The sequence below is a fragment of the Rhineura floridana genome, chromosome 2 (genome assembly GCF_030035675.1).
Source record: "Rhineura floridana isolate rRhiFlo1 chromosome 2, rRhiFlo1.hap2, whole genome shotgun sequence".
In the NCBI taxonomy this organism is placed as follows: Eukaryota; Metazoa; Chordata; class Lepidosauria; order Squamata; family Rhineuridae; genus Rhineura; species Rhineura floridana.
This window is the reverse complement of record NC_084481.1, coordinates 194,004,871-194,021,696: the sequence shown is the minus strand read 5'-3', so window position 1 is coordinate 194,021,696 and position 16,826 is coordinate 194,004,871. Positions and strand designations below refer to the sequence as shown.

Below are 16,826 nucleotides of genomic sequence, written 5' to 3'. Positions count from 1 at the left end.
GGTCTTTTCCAGCCCTACCTGGAGATGCGGGGGATTAAACATGGGACCTTCTGCTTGTAAGGCAGATGTTGTAATGCTGAGCTATAACACTTTTGCCCACACTCAAAGTTCATTCATGGAAGCTGTGATGAAACCAGAAAATCTCTATTTAGGCACAGTTTCCCATTTCATCTGCACCTGAAGATGATAGTTATTTATTTAAAACATAAGAACATAAGAAGAGCCTGCTGGATCAGGCCTGTGGCCCATCTACTCTAGCATCCTGTTCTCATAGTGGCCAACCAAGTGCCTGGGGGAAGCCCGCAAGCAGGACCTGAGTGCAAGAACACTCTCCCCTCCTGAGGCTTCCGGCAACTGGTTTTCAGAAGCATGCTGCCTCTGACTAGGGTGGCAGAGCACAGCCATCACGGCTAGTAGCCATTGATAGCCCTGTCCTCCATGAATTTGTCTAATCTACTTTTAAAGCCATCCAAGCTGGTGGCATTACTGGGTCTTGTGGGAGCAAATTCCATAGTTTAACTATGCGCTGAGTAAAGAAGTACTTCCTTTTGTCTGTCCTAAATCTTCCAACATTCAGCTTCTTTGAATGTCCATGAGTTCTAGTATTATGAGAGAGGGAGAAAAACTTTTCTCTATCCACTTTCTCAATGCCATGCATAATTTTATACACTTCTATCATGTCTCCTCTGACCCGCCTTTTCTCTAAACTAAAAAGCCCCAAATGCTGCAACCTTTCCTCGTAAGGGAGTCGCTCCATCCCCTTGATCATTCTGGTTGCCCTCTTCTGAACCTTTTCCAACTCTATAATATCCTTTTTGAGATGAGGCGACCAGAACTGTACACAGTATTCCAAATGCGGCCTCACCATAGATTTATACAACGGCATTATGATATCGGCTGTTTTATTTTCAATACCTTTCCTAATTATCCCTAGCATGGAATTTGCCTTTTTCACAGCTGCCACACACTGGGTCGACATTTTCATTGTGCTGTCTACTACAACCCCGAGGTCTCTCTCCTGGTTGGTCACCACCAGTTCAGACCCCATGAGCATATATGTGAAATGAAGATTTTTTGCCCCAATATGCCTAATTTTACACTTGTTTATATTGTATTGCATTTGCCATTTTTCCGCCCATTCACTCAGTTTGGAGAGGTCTTTTTGGAGCTCTTCGCAATCCCTTTTTGTTTTAACAACCCTGAACAATTTAGTGTCGTCAGCAAACTTGGCCGCTTCACTGCTCACTCTTAATTCTAGGTCATTAATGAACAAGTTGAAAAGTACAGGTCCCAATACCAATCCTTGAGGGACTCCACTTTCTACAGCCCTCCATTGGGAGAACTGTCTGTTTATTCCTACTCTCTGCTTTCTGGTTCTTAACCAATTCCTTATCCACAAGAGGACCTCTCCTCTTATTCCATGACTTCTAAGCTTCCTCAGAAGTCTTTGCTGAGGTACCTTGTCAAAAGCTTTTTGAAAGTCTAAGTACACTATGTCCACTGGATCACCTCTATTTATATGCTTGTTGACACTCTCAAAGAATTCTAATAGGTTACTGAGACAGGACTTTCCCTTGCAGAAGCCATGCTGGCTCTACTTCAGCAAGGCTTTTATTTCTATGTGCTTAGTTCTTCTAGCTTTAATAATACTTTCTACCACTTTTCCAGGGACAGAAGTTAAGCTAAGTGGCCTGTAATTTCCAGGATCCCCCCTGGATCCCTTTTTGAAGATTGGCGTTACATTTGCCACTTTCCAGTCCTCAGGCACGGAGGAGGACCAGAGGGACAAGTTACATATTTTAGTTAGCAGATCAGCAATTTCACATTTGAGTTGAGAACTCTCGGGTGGATGCCATCTGGGCCCGGTGATTTGTCAGTTTTTATGTTGTCTATTAAGCCTAGAACTTCCTCTCTCGTTACCACTATTTGTCTCAGTTCCTCAGAATCCCTTCCTGCAAATGTTAGTTCAGGTTCAGGGATCTGCCCTATATCTTCCATTGTGAAGACAGATGCAAAAAATTCATTTAGCTTCTCTGCAACCTCCTTATCGTTCTTTAGTACACCTTTGACTCCCTTATCATCCAAGGGTCCAATCGCCTCCCTAGATGGTCTCCCACTTTGAATGTATTTATAGAATTTTTTGTGGTTGGTTTTTATGTTCTTAGCAATGTGCTCCTCAAATTCTTTTTTAGCATCCCTTATTGTCTTCTTGCATTTCTTTTGCCAGAGTTTGTGTTCTTTTTTATTTTCTTCATTCTGACAAGACTTCCATTTTCTGAAGGAAGCCTTTTTGCCTCTAAGAGCTTCCTTGACTTTGCTCGTTAACCATGCTGGCATCTTCTTGGCCCTGGCGGTACCTTTTCTGATTACTCCAGTTGAGCTTCTAATATAGTGTTTTTAAACAACTTCCAAGCATTTTCGAGTGATGTGACCCTCTGGACTTTGTTTTTCAGCTTTCTTTTTACCAATCCCCTCATTTTTGTGAAGTTTCCTCTTTTGAAGTCAAATGTGACCGTGTTGGATTTTCTTGGCAATTGGCCAGTTACATGTATGTTTAATTTAATAGCACTATGGTCACTGCTCCAATCGGTTCAACAACACTTACATTTCGCACCAGGTCCAGGTCCCCACTGAGGATTAAGTCCAGGGTTCTCATCCCTCTGGTCGGTTCCATGACCAACTGGTCTAGGGCATAGTCATTTAGAATATCTAGACATTTTGCTTCTTTGTCATGACTGGAACACATATGCGGCCAGTATGTCTGGGTAGTTGAAGTCACCCATTACTACCACATTTCCTAGTTTGGATGCTTCCTCAATTTCATATCTCATCTCCAGGTCTCCCTGAGCATTTTGATCAGGGGGACGATAGATCGTTCCCAGTATTAAGTCCCTCCTGGGGCATGGTATCACCACCAACAACGATTCTGTGGAGGAGTCTGCCTCTTTTGGGGTTTCGAGCTTGCTGGATTCAATGCCTTCTTTCACGTATAGAGCGACTCCGCCACCAATACGTCCTTCCCTGTCCTTCCGATATAGTTTATATCCAGGGATAACCGTATCCCACTGGTTTTCTCCATTCCACCAGGTCTCCGTTATGCTCGCTATATCAATGCTCTCCCCTAAGACCAAGCACTCCAGTTCTCCCATCTTGGTTTGGAGGCTTCTAGCATTAGCGTACAGGCACTTGTAAGCAGTGTCTCTCTTCAAGTGTCTTTGGTACTTTTGGTTTGGCCTATGGTAATTTTGCCCTTCTGAATTTATATCCTGTGCCCCTGCTCTCACAATGCCTACTTCTAGGCCTACCCCTTTTAAGATTTCATCATTTCTTTGGTCTTTATCCCAGGGGGGAGGTTTATTCCGAACTGGACCTTCCTCAGCTCCTGTCGGGTTTCCCCCCTCAGTCAGTTTAAAAGCTGCCCTGCTACCTTTTTAATTTTAAGTGCCAGCAGTCTGGTTCCATTCTGGTTCAAGTGGAGCCTGTCCCTTTTGTAGAGGCCCAGCTTGTCCCAAAATGTTCCCCAGTGCCTAACAAATCCAAACCTCTCCTCCCGACACCATTGTCTCATCCACACATTGAAACTTCAAAGCTGTGCCTGTCTGGCTGGTCCTGCGCGTGGAACTGGTAGCATTTCAGAGAAAGCCACCTTGGAGGTCCTGGCTTTCAGCATCCTACTTAGCAGCCTAAATTTTGTTTCCAGGACCTCACGGCTGCATTTCCCCATGTCATTGGTGCCAACTTGCACCACGACCACTGACTCCTCCCCAGCACTGTCTACCAAACTATCTAAACGATGGGCGATATCTGCAGCCTTCACACCAGGCAGGCAAATCACCTTGCGGTCTACACACCCATCACACACCCCACTGTCTATGTCCTAATGATCGAATCACCCACTACAAGGATGTATCCACAGCACGAGAGGATAGCTGCTCATCCCCCAAGGAATGGGTCCCTTCTAAGGGATCGTTTTCCTGTTTCTCGGCTGGATGCTGTCCTTCCCCGTTCTCCATGATAGCAGGAGAGCTATCATCCTTGGAGTGGGACACAGCTATAATGTCCCTGAACGCCTCATCACCTCTCTGCCTCTCTCAGCTTTTCCAGGTCCACCACCTTGGCCTCAAGGAAATGGAGTCATTCCCAGAGAGCCAGGAGCTCATTGCACCGAGAGCACACCTACGACTTCTGTCCAACAGGCAGATAGTCGTACATGCTGCTTGTTGTTGTTGTTATGTGCCTTCAAGTAGATTACAACTTATGGCGACCCTATGAATCAGCGATCTCCAAGAGCATCTGTCATGAACCACCCTGCTCAGGTGTTGTAACTTCAGGTCTGTGGCTTCCTTTAGGGAATCAATCCATCTCTTGTTTGGCCTTCCTCTTTTTCTACTCCCTGCTGTTTTTTCCAGCATTATTGTCTTTTCTAGTGAATCATGTCTTCTCATGATGTGTCCAAAGAATGATAACCTCAGTTTCATCATTTTAGCTTCTAGTGACAGTTCTGGTCTAATTTGTTCTAACACCCATTTATTTATCTTTTTCGCAGTCCATTGTATGCGCAAAGCTCTCCTCCAGCACCACATTTCAAATGAGTTGATTTTTCTCTTACCCGCCTTTTTCACTGTCCAACTTTCACATCCATATATAGAGGTCGGGAAAACCACGGTCTGAATGATCCTGACTTTGGTGTTCAGTGATACATCTTTGCATTTGAGGACCTTTTCTAGTTCTCTCACAGCTGCCCTCCCCAGTCCTAGCCTTCTTCTGATTTCTTGACTATTGTCTTCATTTTGGTTAATGACTGTGCCGAGGTATTGATAATCCTTGACAAGTTCAATGTCCTCATTGTCAACTGTAAAGTTACATAAATCTTCTGTTACTTTAGTCTTCTTGACGTTCAGCTGTAGTCCTGCTTTTGTGCTTTCCCCTTGAACTTTCATCAGCATTATTTTAAAATCATAACTGGTTTCTGCTAGTAGTATGGTATTGTCTGCATATCTTAAATTATTGATGTTTCTCCCTCCAATTTTCACACCTCCATCTTGGTCCAATCCCGCTTTCCGTATGATATGTTCTGCGTATAGATTAAACAAATAGGGTGATAAAATACAACGCTGTCTCATACCCTTTCCGATGGGGAACCAATCGGTTTCTCCATATTCTGTCCTTACAGTAGCCTCTTGTCCAGAGTATAGGTTGCGCATCAGGACAATTAGATGCTGTGGCACCCCCATTTCTTTTAAAGCATTCCATAGTTTTTCATGATCTACACAGTCAAAGGCTTTGCTGTAATCTATAAAGCAGAGGGTGATTTTCTTCTGAAATTCCTTGCTCCATTCCATTATCCAACGTATGTTTACGATATGATCTCTGGTGCCTCTTCCCTTTCTAAATCCGGCTTGGAAGTCTGGCATTTCTCGCTCCATATATTGTAAGAGCCTTTGTTGTGGAACCTTGAGCATTACTTTACTTGCATGGGATATTAAGGCAATAGTTCGATAATTATTGCATTCCCTGGGATCCCCTTTCTTTGGAATTGGGATGTGTATGGAACGCTTCCAGTCTGTGGGCAATTGTTTAGTTTTCCATATTTCTTGACAAATATTTGTCAAAATTTGGACAGATTCAGTCTCAGTAGCTTGTAGCAACTCTATTGGTATGCCATCTATTCCTGGTGATTTGTTTCTTCCAAGTATTTTAAGGACAGCTTTCACCTCACATTCTAAAATTTCTGGTTCTTCATCATACGGTTCCTCCATGAATGAATCAGTCATCCTGGCATCTGTTTTATAGAGTTCTTCATTGTATTGCTTCCATCTTCCTTTTATTTCATCTCTGTCAGTCAGTGTGTTCCTCTGTTGATTATTCAACATCCCTACTCTTGGTTTAAATTTCCCTTTAATTTCTCTAATCTTTTGGAATAGGGCTCTTGTTCTTCCCATTTTGTTGTCCTTTTCTATTTCTATACAATAACTATTGTAATAGTGTTCTTTGTCCCCACGTACTAGTCGTTGTATAGTTGCATTTAGGGTTCGGACCATGTTTCTATTTCCTTTTGGTTTTGCTTTCCTTCTCTCTTTAACCATTTTAAGAGTTTCTTCAGTCATCCATTGGGGTCTTTCTCTCTTTTTAACTAGAGGTATTTATTGTCTTTTTGCATTCTTCCCTGATCAGGTCTCTGACTTCATTCCATAGTTCTTCTGTTCTCTGTCGACTAAGTTTAAAGCCTCAAACCTGTTCCTTATTTGATCTTTATATGCTTCTGGGATGTTATTTAAATTGTATTTTGGCATTCCTGGAAATGCCTGATTTGACTATGGTGATGCATGCCTTAGTTACATCCCGTTTAGACTACTGTAATGCACTCGACGTGGGGCTGCCTTTGAAGACTGTTCGGAAACTTAAACTGGTACAAAGAGCTGCAGCCAGAGTATTAACAGGGGCTGGTTACAGGGACCATACAACTCCCTTTTTACAACAGCTCCACTGGCTGCCAGTTTGTTTCCGGTCACAATTCAAAGTGCTGGTTTTGACCTTTAAAGCCGTATACGGCCCAGGTCCAGGCTATCTGTCAGACCGTATCTCCCTATACGAGCCTGCCCGGGCTCTGAGATCTTCAGGAGAGGCCCTTCTCTCAGTCCCAACACCCTCGCAAGTGCGATTGGTCAGGACGCAAGATAGGGCCTTCTCGGTGGCTGCTCCTAGGTTCTGGAACTCCCTTCCTAGGGAGGCACGAATGGCGCCCTCCTTGCCATCCTTCCGTCTGCAAGTAAAGACTTTTTTATTCCGACAGGCTTTTGGGATTGGGCTTTACAAGGCTTGTTTTATTGTTTTATATTATCTGTATTATTTTAAATTGCTTTTAGATTTTTATGTGCCTTTTACAGTTTTAAGGTTGTGCATAGTTTAATTGTATTTTAATTGTATGTTTTTCTATGTTTTTAACTACATGTAGTTTTATTTGTAAGCCGCCCTGAGTTCCAGTTTGGAAAAAGGGCAGGGTAAAAATAAAGTTTCAATTCAATTCATTTCAATTATGAGTGCTTTATTGTTGTTCTTTAGCTTTCGGCGGAGAGAATAATGAGGCCGGCCGCTTGTTGGTCAAGCTCCTGCATTCTGTTGAGTATTTTATAGCTCACTCTTTTAAATATTACTCTAGGATAACAAACTAAGACCAGAAAGTTAACTTAATGTGGAGGCCTATTTTGCCCTATGAGGGGAGATAAGCATACATGTGAGCTGAGGGGTGAATGTTTTTAAAATACTTCAAAAGGCCTCTCACCATATTAACAACTATTGTTACTCCCCCCCACAAACCCTGGCTGCTTGTTATCTAGCTGAGATTCTTGCTCAGCCAAGACAACAAAGATAAAACAACTAAGCTCCGAGAAAGAAATAGCTCCTTGACAGGCTGCATTCTGCTGTGCTCCTTCCTCAAGCCTTAACTTTTTGTGTAGATTGTGGAAATCACAGACAAACTAACCTTGAAACCCTTGGAGCGTATAAATATGTGGATACATATGCCTCAGTGAACTTTATGATTAATGGCCCTTTGAGACTACCACGCCAGGTGCGGGAATTGACTGAGCCCAGCGTTAGCCATTACTGGAGTTACTCGGGGGCTTAAAGATACAGGCACCAAGAAATCCAAGGGCTTCTGGCTTCTTAACAAACATTTACAAGAAAATTTATCGTTGGAGCAATTGCAGATATGGTGCTAACGAGATTGGAATACCAGTCCCTGGGTATTCCTCTTTCCAGATACCCCCTCAAATAAGTATGATACAAAAATGAAAATTACTCAATTCTTTGCAGAGACGAAGAGGGTGTTGAGTAAGGAGGAGGACCATGCCAGTTTAGACTGGTCTATAGACACCAAGAATAATTTGGTAGATTGCGAGGATAAAGAGGATAATATTAATCTTGCTCATGAACTTGCATTGGCGGAGGCGGAGGTGAAACTACAAGCTCCGTCACCTTGTTTTTCAATTCAAAACAACTCAGCCAGCAGGAACATTGAAACAACCCCCGAAAACTTGCTGCAATGGCCTCTTTTTGCAACTAAGCAAAATACATTGGTGCTTTCATCTCCTTCAGCTACTGAGGGTCTGTCAATCGAAGGATGGCTCTCTCGAATCTCAAAAGAAATTGGGTTAATAAAATATTTTCTTGATAAAAGCAATAACCTTTTAACCTCCATCACAGAATTTTTATTGATGCTGAATCAGGCACACCTCAGAGAGGAGCTGACACGCCATATAATGGCGGATAAAGCCAGTAATCTCAACACCAGGACAACAATGAAAAGAGACTTAAACTTTCAAAAAAAAAGAGATCCAAGTTGCAAAAAAAAGCAAAAATATCAAAAATATACAGCTACCAAAATATAGAAAAATGGAATTTCGAAAATTGTTCCGACACCTAGACCCTGAGCCTAAGCAGAGTACTTTGCAACAGGACCTTTTTCACCACAGCAATACGAGTTGCTCTAAGGAAAGGGACTTGTCGCACACTCCCAAGGCTCCTGACTCCAACTCGCCATCAGTCTCTTTTCCTTTAGGCATCAGGCTGGAAAAAACTCTACAGGACGAGGAGCCTAATATCAACAATAGTGAGAAGGAAAAGCTCCATATAAAAAACAAATGGAATTTAACCCTGGACCGGACAAAATTGGCTCTATGCAATTTCCATAAACCTAAGGGCTTTTTGACCCAAGATGAATGAAAATCTCATCTCATAAGTGTCTTAAAGCAAATATTATCAGGCATGTTTTCATCTGCTGACATAGTTTGTGCCAAATACCTTTATTATAACGGAATCAACGCTAAAGCGATTAGAGCTTGGCCAGGGCTTGCTACGCTTGTAAAGATACCTTCTACAGTCGTAACATCTTCGTCTCGCGGGTATTCGAAAACGTGGCTTCTCCTATGCCGCTGATTATGCCCCCCTACAATCCCTTACGTAACACTGATGTGAAGAAAGTGTCTAACCCTATGGGGACAACAAAGGTGGACTGTAGTAAATATCTCCTTCAACCATCTCCAGAACACACTGTAGAAGCCCACTTGGTGACTGAGGATATTGAGGTTGTAGACAAAACTCGATTCTCTGGTGATGAGGTAGGCTCCTCCATTGATATGGAGGAACTTAAATTTCTTGATTCATTTGGCGAGCTGCCTGTAGCATCCCAAAGGGAAATTTTAGCAAGGTTGGAAGCCCTAAAATCCCGTTTGATAACACTCTCCTCTGCTGAAAGTGGACCCAAAATTGGAAATCTTAAAGCTGTGGTGAAACACCCTATTATATCGGCTCCAGTGTTCTGAAGGATGCCCCAGGCAATGAGCCTGGGACGAGGAAACTCCAGGTTCTAGTAGATGTGAACCTGATAATTAATAACTCTGTATGCAGAGATACTAAGAGCCCCTCAAAATGTCCATATACCAGCAATAGTTCCCTGAGGATTAAAGTGACCCCCACATGGTTAGAGATGCAAAGGCTGGACCCGAGGGAAATGGGCACACCGGAAATAACAACTCCCAAAAATGATCATCCATGCACGACCTTCAATTGCCCATACTCAAATGTCAGCAGGTGGAGTACATCCCTGGAGGAGATTGAGCTCCTTGAAAAGGACATCGAGGTTGTAGAGTGCTGGGAGGCCAAATCCGAACTGAGAAACAAAAATATTAATCCTAATACCCCCAGGTATCTTTCCCCCTGACAGAGATCCCTTCAGCCACATGAGCAACTATCTCTACTGACATGGAACGTTGCTGGATGGGCGAATAAGAGCTTTGACCCTTCCTATTTTGCTTTCCTCACCACACAAGACATTATCTTAGTTCAGGAAACTTGGCTCCTAGAGGAATTAGCTCTGAGTGATTTTGTTGTCTATTCACTCAGGGCTATGCCCAGTGAGAGAGGGAGTCGCCCCAAGGGGGGCTTAGCCATACTGGTGTCGACCAAACTTGGTGCGGGTATCACAAAGTTAGGAGAGCTGGGAAACCTTGTGGTGGCCTTGTTGCTCAAATTCCCCTTATCTCATCTATTGCTGATCAACATTTATCTTCCTCCATTGCATCAGTAACTTCTAGTCAAAGATACTTGGAGGAAATTGGAGGAGTTTATTACTAAATTGATGAGTGAACACACTGAGGCACATGTCATCTTGGCTGGGGATTTTAATGCAAGAATAGGCCCTAACGATGCAGCTTTACATTCTTACTTTCACATGCCCCCCCCATGTGGAATTGGAGACGGATCATGCCCTCCCAGTCAGACATTCAAGGATGCCAGATGCAATTATGCTGAACTTTGTTTTACCCAGCTGATTAACAGATTAGATCTGGTGATACTGAACGGGAGAGTGGTAGGTGACTTGTGTGGAGAATTCACCTGTATCAAGCCCTTGGGGGCGTCTACGATCGATTATTTTGTTGTCTCACATAGCCTCCTAATAGGTGTACTCAATTGTTGTGTGGGGGAGAGAGGGGATAGTGACCATCTGCCCTTATTACTTTCCCTCAATTTGGGATATCAGTCACTCCACGTGACTTGTGAGCCTATGTTACATCTAGATGTGGAACAAAGATATTTGCGTGTTAAATGGTCCCCTAAGTTAGCGACTAATTTAACAAATTTCTTGTATTCTACTGGCTCCCTCACTTTACGCGAGTCTTTATTATCCACCAAAGTGCCTGAGTCAGTTGTAGATCTCTTTCAGGAGATGATAAACTCTTTCAATACTCAACTAACTGCTGAAAGACAAAAAAGGCCACTCTCCTCCTCATATGGTTCCAAATCCTGGTTTGACCAGGATTGTATTAATTTAAAGAATTCCCTTCTGGATAAATACAAATATTACAGAAGTCTAGATCTAAATTTTATCCCTGCAGATTATTTAGAGCTAAAAAAAAGTTCTAAGGCCACAATAAAGCAAAAAAAGAAATTGGTGCAAAGAGAAGCGTGGCAAAACTTAATAAATGCTGCCAGAACAAAAGACACGTCTACATTTTAGAGACTGGTGTCTAGAGGATGCCGAACGAGTTTGGATTTCTACATCTCTCCTTGTGCGTGGGAAGCCCACTTTAGATCTGTCTTCATGAAGGGACACTGCACTCCGTTTTCAGATTGGGAGGATATTAATACTCTCCCAATTTGGCCCCCAGTGTCAATCTCTGAAACCACCACTCTTAACAACCTCAAACTGGGCAAGGCACCCGGGGCTGATAATATCCCCCCGGAACTTTTAAAGGGTAATATAGAGTGGTGGGTGCCAATCTTAGCTGCCCTATTTACTTCTATCGATCAAACAGGGTACATACCGGAGGACTGGAGACTAGCAATTATAATCCCTATTTTTAAAAAAGGGAACAGAACTGACCTGGCAAATTATCGCCCGATCAGTCTGCTGAGCATCATTAGCAAACTGTATGCATCTCATCTTCTGTAGAAATTAACATTGGATGGAGGCCAAAAACACTTTAGTGGACGAACAAGCCGGCTTTAGAACCGGACGTTCCACAATAGATCAGTGTTTGGTGCTACAACACTTGGTGGACAAGTATTCTTCAAGACCCAGGGGATCCCTCTATGCTGCATTTATAGATTTCAAGGCAGCCTTCGACCTGATCCCCAGGGATAGGCTATGGAGAAAATTAAGGGAGTCCAGTATTGACAAACATATTTAATTCTTATCCGCACTTTATATGAAAACACCTATCTGAAGGTGAGATGCAATCGCGATGGCCATCTGACTGTGTTGGTCTCAACTATCAACGGAGTCAAACAGAGATGCGTACTTGCCCCCACTCTTTTTAATTTTTATATTAACTTTAACTGCCTCCATAGCAACTGTAAATTCTCACCCCCCTAAATTGGCCAATAGATCTTTATCTGCCCTACTTTATGCCGATGACGCTGTTCTTCTATCTTTAACTCCTGTGGGTCTTCGGCATCTTCTGGGAGCGTTATCTGCTTATTGTAAGGAGGAAAAACTTGAAGTTAACCACGATAAATTTAAAATCTTGGTCTTTACCCATAGAAGGTCCAACTATCGTTGGCAGTTAAACGGACACCAAATCGAACAGGTCCCGGCCTTTAGATATTTAGGAATATTGTTCCATTCTTCTGGATCATGGCCTCCGCACATGAACTACGCGGCTGAGAATGCAATTAGAAGTGCGAATGCAGTACTTACCTTTTTCTTTTCTAAAGGTGGGCAGTACATTCCCTCAGCCCTACAGGTATTTAATGCTAAGGTTCTTCTCCAATTGCTGTACGGCGCCCAGCTTTGTATACAGGGTAATTATTCTGTATTTGAGAGTATTCAATCCAAATTCTCCAGAAGTATTCTCGGTGTTCCTAAGTGTGTCCCTAACGTGATGCTACTCCTGGAGCTAGGGACACTTCTGGTAGAAATGTGTGCATGGATCCATAGATTTAATCTGTGGCTGAAATTGTTATTTGCTCCCCTAGGGCTTGCCCCACTAATTTTGATCAACACTTTCCAATCACGCTGGCAAATCGCTGTAATTAAAAAATTGCATTTGATAGGCCTATCACAGCCGGCGGTGATAGGCCTGGGCTATTACAAGGCCAAGGAAGCCATACGCCAACGTCTTTATGACATCGAGTTACAAAATAATCTGAGCTGTGTGGCTGCATACTCATCCTACTGGCTTAGTGTGAGATCTTTAGTGCCTGCGGATTATTTAACTAAACTGAGCATTATTAAGTATAGGAGATCATTCACACTGGCACGTTTCAACGTACTTCCTTCAGCACTTCTGGAAGGAAGGTATAAGAAAATCCCTTATCTTGATCGGGTGTGCCTCTGTGAGAATGATGCAGTGGAAACTATTGAACATGTTTTACTCCAGTGCCCGCTGTATTCTGATCTTCGTGATCTCTTTATTGCCCCTTGTTTGACCAAAACGCCGAGAGCCTTAGACACACTACACACTCACAGTTTACTTGAGGACAAATGTCATGAGGTTACAGAACTGGTAGCGAAATTTTGCGCAGCCGCTGTTGCTCGCCGGAAGGTTTTAGTTAAAGATTTTAAAACTCCTTTTTAACTTACTGATGATTCAGTTTTTATTCTGTAAACATAAATTATATGCAAATTGTTTTGTGCTGTTTCTGCTGGTCTATGACCAAAATAAACAATTCATTCATTCTTTAGCTTTACTCTGATTTTCAATATGACCAGTTCATGATCTGTACCGCAGTCTGCTCCTGGTCTTGTTTTTGCAGAAAGTATGGAACTTCTCCATCTTCTGTTTCCAATTATATAATCAATTTGATTCCTATATTGACCATTTGGTGATGTTCACGTGTACAGTCGTCTTTTTGGTTGCTCAAAAAATGTGTTGGCAAGAAACAAATCATTGGCTTCACAGAATTCAATAAGTCTCCTGCTTCATTTCTGTCACCTAAGCCCCATTTCCCCACAATTCCTAGTTCTTCTCTGTTCCCTACTTTTGCATTCCAGTCCCCCATGATTATCATCATATCTTGTTTTGGTGTGTGATCAATTTCCTCCTGTACTTCTGCGTAAAATCTCTCCAATTCTTCTTCTTCTGCGTTTGATGTTGGAGCGTAGACTTGGATGATGGTTATGTTAATAGGTTTCCCGTTTAATCTCATTGATATCACTCTCTCAGACCATGCGTTGTACCTCCTAATTGCTTTTGCTATATCACTTCTCACTATTAAAGCAACCCCGTTTCTTCTTGATTTCTCATTTCCTGCATAAAATATTTTGTAGTTGCCTGATTGAAAATGTCCCATTCCCGTCCATTTTAATTCACTCACGCCAAGTATTGTAATGTTGATATGTTCCATTTCTTGCTTGACAATTTCTAACTTTCCCTGGTTCATGCTTCTCACATTCCATGTTCCTATTGTGTGCTTTGTACAACTCCGGACTCTCCTTTCACATCTGTGCGCATCAGCCTCCTGGCTTCCTTTCGGCTTTGACCCAGCTGCGTCATTAGCTACTCGTACTTGTCCTTTGTTCATGCTGCATACATGCTGCAGGCAGTGCAAAACACTGGAAAGCCCCACCCCCACCCCTGCTGGCTTCTTACCTGCATAGTTTTGTTTAAAGTTTAAGTTAATGGGCTGGAAACTGCGGTTTAGTTGAGGTCAGGGAACAGACGGGCAGAGTGGGGGGCCCTGGCCTCCTTGCTCTGCTGCTTAACTTGGCTTGACGCTTTGTCAGCTGGGGCCTTGTCACTGCGTCAGCTGGGGGCTCTCTCTTAGCTCGTGGAGCAGGCTGTCTCGCTAGGGTGCTCTGAATTTATGTGTGGCTGGTCCCTCCCAGCTACTGCTGCCAGCCAATGATGTGTTAATATTCACTTATTTACTTATTTCATTTACTTATTTATTTATATATATATCCTGCCCTTTCTCCCAGTAGGAGCCCAGGGCGGCTCCTAATCAGCTTTGGAACAAGCCATGATATGCTTTAATATCCTGGCTTGTTCTGAAGCTGGTAACAGTGGTTTCCTGGTTTAGATAAAGTGGAAAACTATATTTAAGCAGAGGCTTCCTGGTTTAATGACGGCTTGTGCAAAGGGAGTAATGCAGAGCTGCATGTGCAGGCAAAAGGCATATTCTTGGTTTATTAAGCCAATATCTCATTATCCAAACAAGGCCATTGTCACAAAATTTTGCACAATTCTATAAAAATAGATATTATATCTAGTTCCATAACTCCCTGTGGAAAGTATCACTGATTAAGAGTTCATCTAAAGGCCCACAGCTCTTTGTAAAATGTCATTGATCATAAGCTCTTATTTTTCATTTAGGAAGACACCTTAAATCCAGGGCTTGTCGGTCAAGCTGCCACATCTGTTTTCTGCAGCTCAGAGGCTATAAAATCTGGATACTGCCAGTGTAGCTCATTGTGTTCTGCAAGTAACGTAAACCAACTGTAAGGAAGTAGGGCATACATTTTGTTATGGTTCTGATGTGGCCTGAGGTAGATGGGGTATGCAGCCCTTTCCCCTGCAACCCGCAGAACCACAACTCACAGTGTTTCAGAGGGTCCCCCAACCCTGAAGCAACTTTTTCAGGGAGAACAAGGGGCTTCAGGGTAGAGGAGAAACAGCCAAAAATGGTCTCCCCCTCTTCCACTCATGGGAGCATCCAGTTTAGCAGAATTATGTTTCAGGAAAGCCTGGTTCCAGCCCATTATTTAACCTCACCACAGTAGTTTTGGAACTACTGTAGGCTGCTTTCAGATGCTTGTCTAGGACTTTATGAGCCTTTTAAAATGTGCTTTAGCTTTTGTTTAGAACTTGTTATCCTAAAGCTAAGCATACTGTTTTGAAAGAGAAGCCTGCTCTATTCATATGTTTTATACAGAAAATGTATTGGCTTTTCTCATACTTTTTACCAGAAGCAGCTGAAGATATATTAAGATCTTTGCATTCTGCTGAGGCAACCCCCCCCCCCAAAATGGCATATAGGATGAAAAACAGTCATACTTTGTGTGCCTAACACTGGATGATAGCTAGAGTTCTATAACAGCTGAAAGACCAAAGACTATTTCTATTTACTCGCTTCTAGAGAATGAAGATTCAGCTCAAAGATCGGAATCTACATTCCAGGCACCTGTCACTTCAGAAAATGATGCCTTGCAGTGCAGGTAGGAAATAAATAATGTGTTGATGAAGGCTTACATTAGCTCTTGCTCATGAGCAAAGAATGAAAGAGAATTTCTGGTGATGGATCAGGCAATCAGCGTTTGCTTCTGAAGATAAAGTAGAAAATTGAACATCTGTCAGTTGCTTTATTCTGGAGTTTTGTTGGATTCTACTACGCCTGTAAAATGGAGGAAGACAGTTTGTCTGGATTCAAAAGCAAGCATTTATCAAAAGCAAACATTTATCAGAACTGATTGTGATCAGAACAACTCGAATTTAAAATCCCCATGGTATAGAATATCCATAAATGGCATACTGATCCTTTATTAATGGGTTTCTGTTCAGGCATTGATCTATTGATGTTTATAATCGTAAGGCTGTATAGTGCACCAGACTGAAAAAGAGAGACTGCAATTAAATCGGTCAAACTTTGTTCTTCTTGTGGAAGCACATTATTTTTAAAAGCAAACTGAGGTAATCTTGGCATGTAAGATCTGTATCAAGATGATATAAAAATCCCTGCTGCCTCTGTAATTATGTCTACATCCAAGAATACAGTACAGCATCTGGTTGGTGCCAAGTAAGCATTTAAATCTCTGTGATAGCATGAACTTTAGATAATTTTTTGCAAGACCACCATTTTTGTTCCCTTCACTTGTCTGAATATTAAATGTCTGTGATTGTCCTGATATAAGTCTCTCTGGTTGATTTTTCAGCTTTGATTTCACCATTGGTTACTAATAGCTTCCTAGGCACAGTCTAGGATATGGGTGGGGTCAATGACCTTTTTAATATTTCCTGGTTTAAAACAGACACAATATAAGAAGCAAGTAAGACAGTAGAAGTAAGGGAGCACTGGGTCACCTGTGAAGATATTTTCTGCATGGTGACTACCTGGGCTCCTGAATACTGTTGAATTAATATATTACCCATGGGGACATAGTATTGTTTGTGCCTGCCAAGGCCTCTTGCAATGCGATGTTTTTGGAATGGGTTATTTTGGATCTGCCCCTCACCCAGTGTGTGGTACTAGACTGGAAAATGAGGTGCACCCATCTGTACACTCTCATCTATGTTTCCCCAGAATGTCCCTGAGTGTTTTGCCTGCTTTTTTGTTTGTTTGCCTATTTTGTTTGGGGGATGTTTTGCCTGTTTTTTGAAGGGTATGTT

At 42.4% G+C, this 16,826-nt stretch overlaps 1 protein-coding gene across 4 annotated transcripts in view; it reads left to right on the top strand.

Moving 5' to 3' along the window:
• Window positions 1–16,826, top strand: part of TMED8 (transmembrane p24 trafficking protein family member 8) — a 58,955-nt gene that overhangs the window by 10,709 nt on the left and 31,420 nt on the right. For 3 of the 4 annotated variants that reach the window (XM_061611864.1, XM_061611863.1, XM_061611862.1), the window contains exon 2: window positions 15,580–15,658. The exons of the other annotated variant lie outside the window; for it this stretch is intronic. In XM_061611864.1, coding sequence (XP_061467848.1) covers window positions 15,580–15,658 — 79 coding nt within the window. The remainder of the gene's footprint in view (window positions 1–15,579; window positions 15,659–16,826) is intronic. 4 annotated transcript variants of the gene reach the window in all.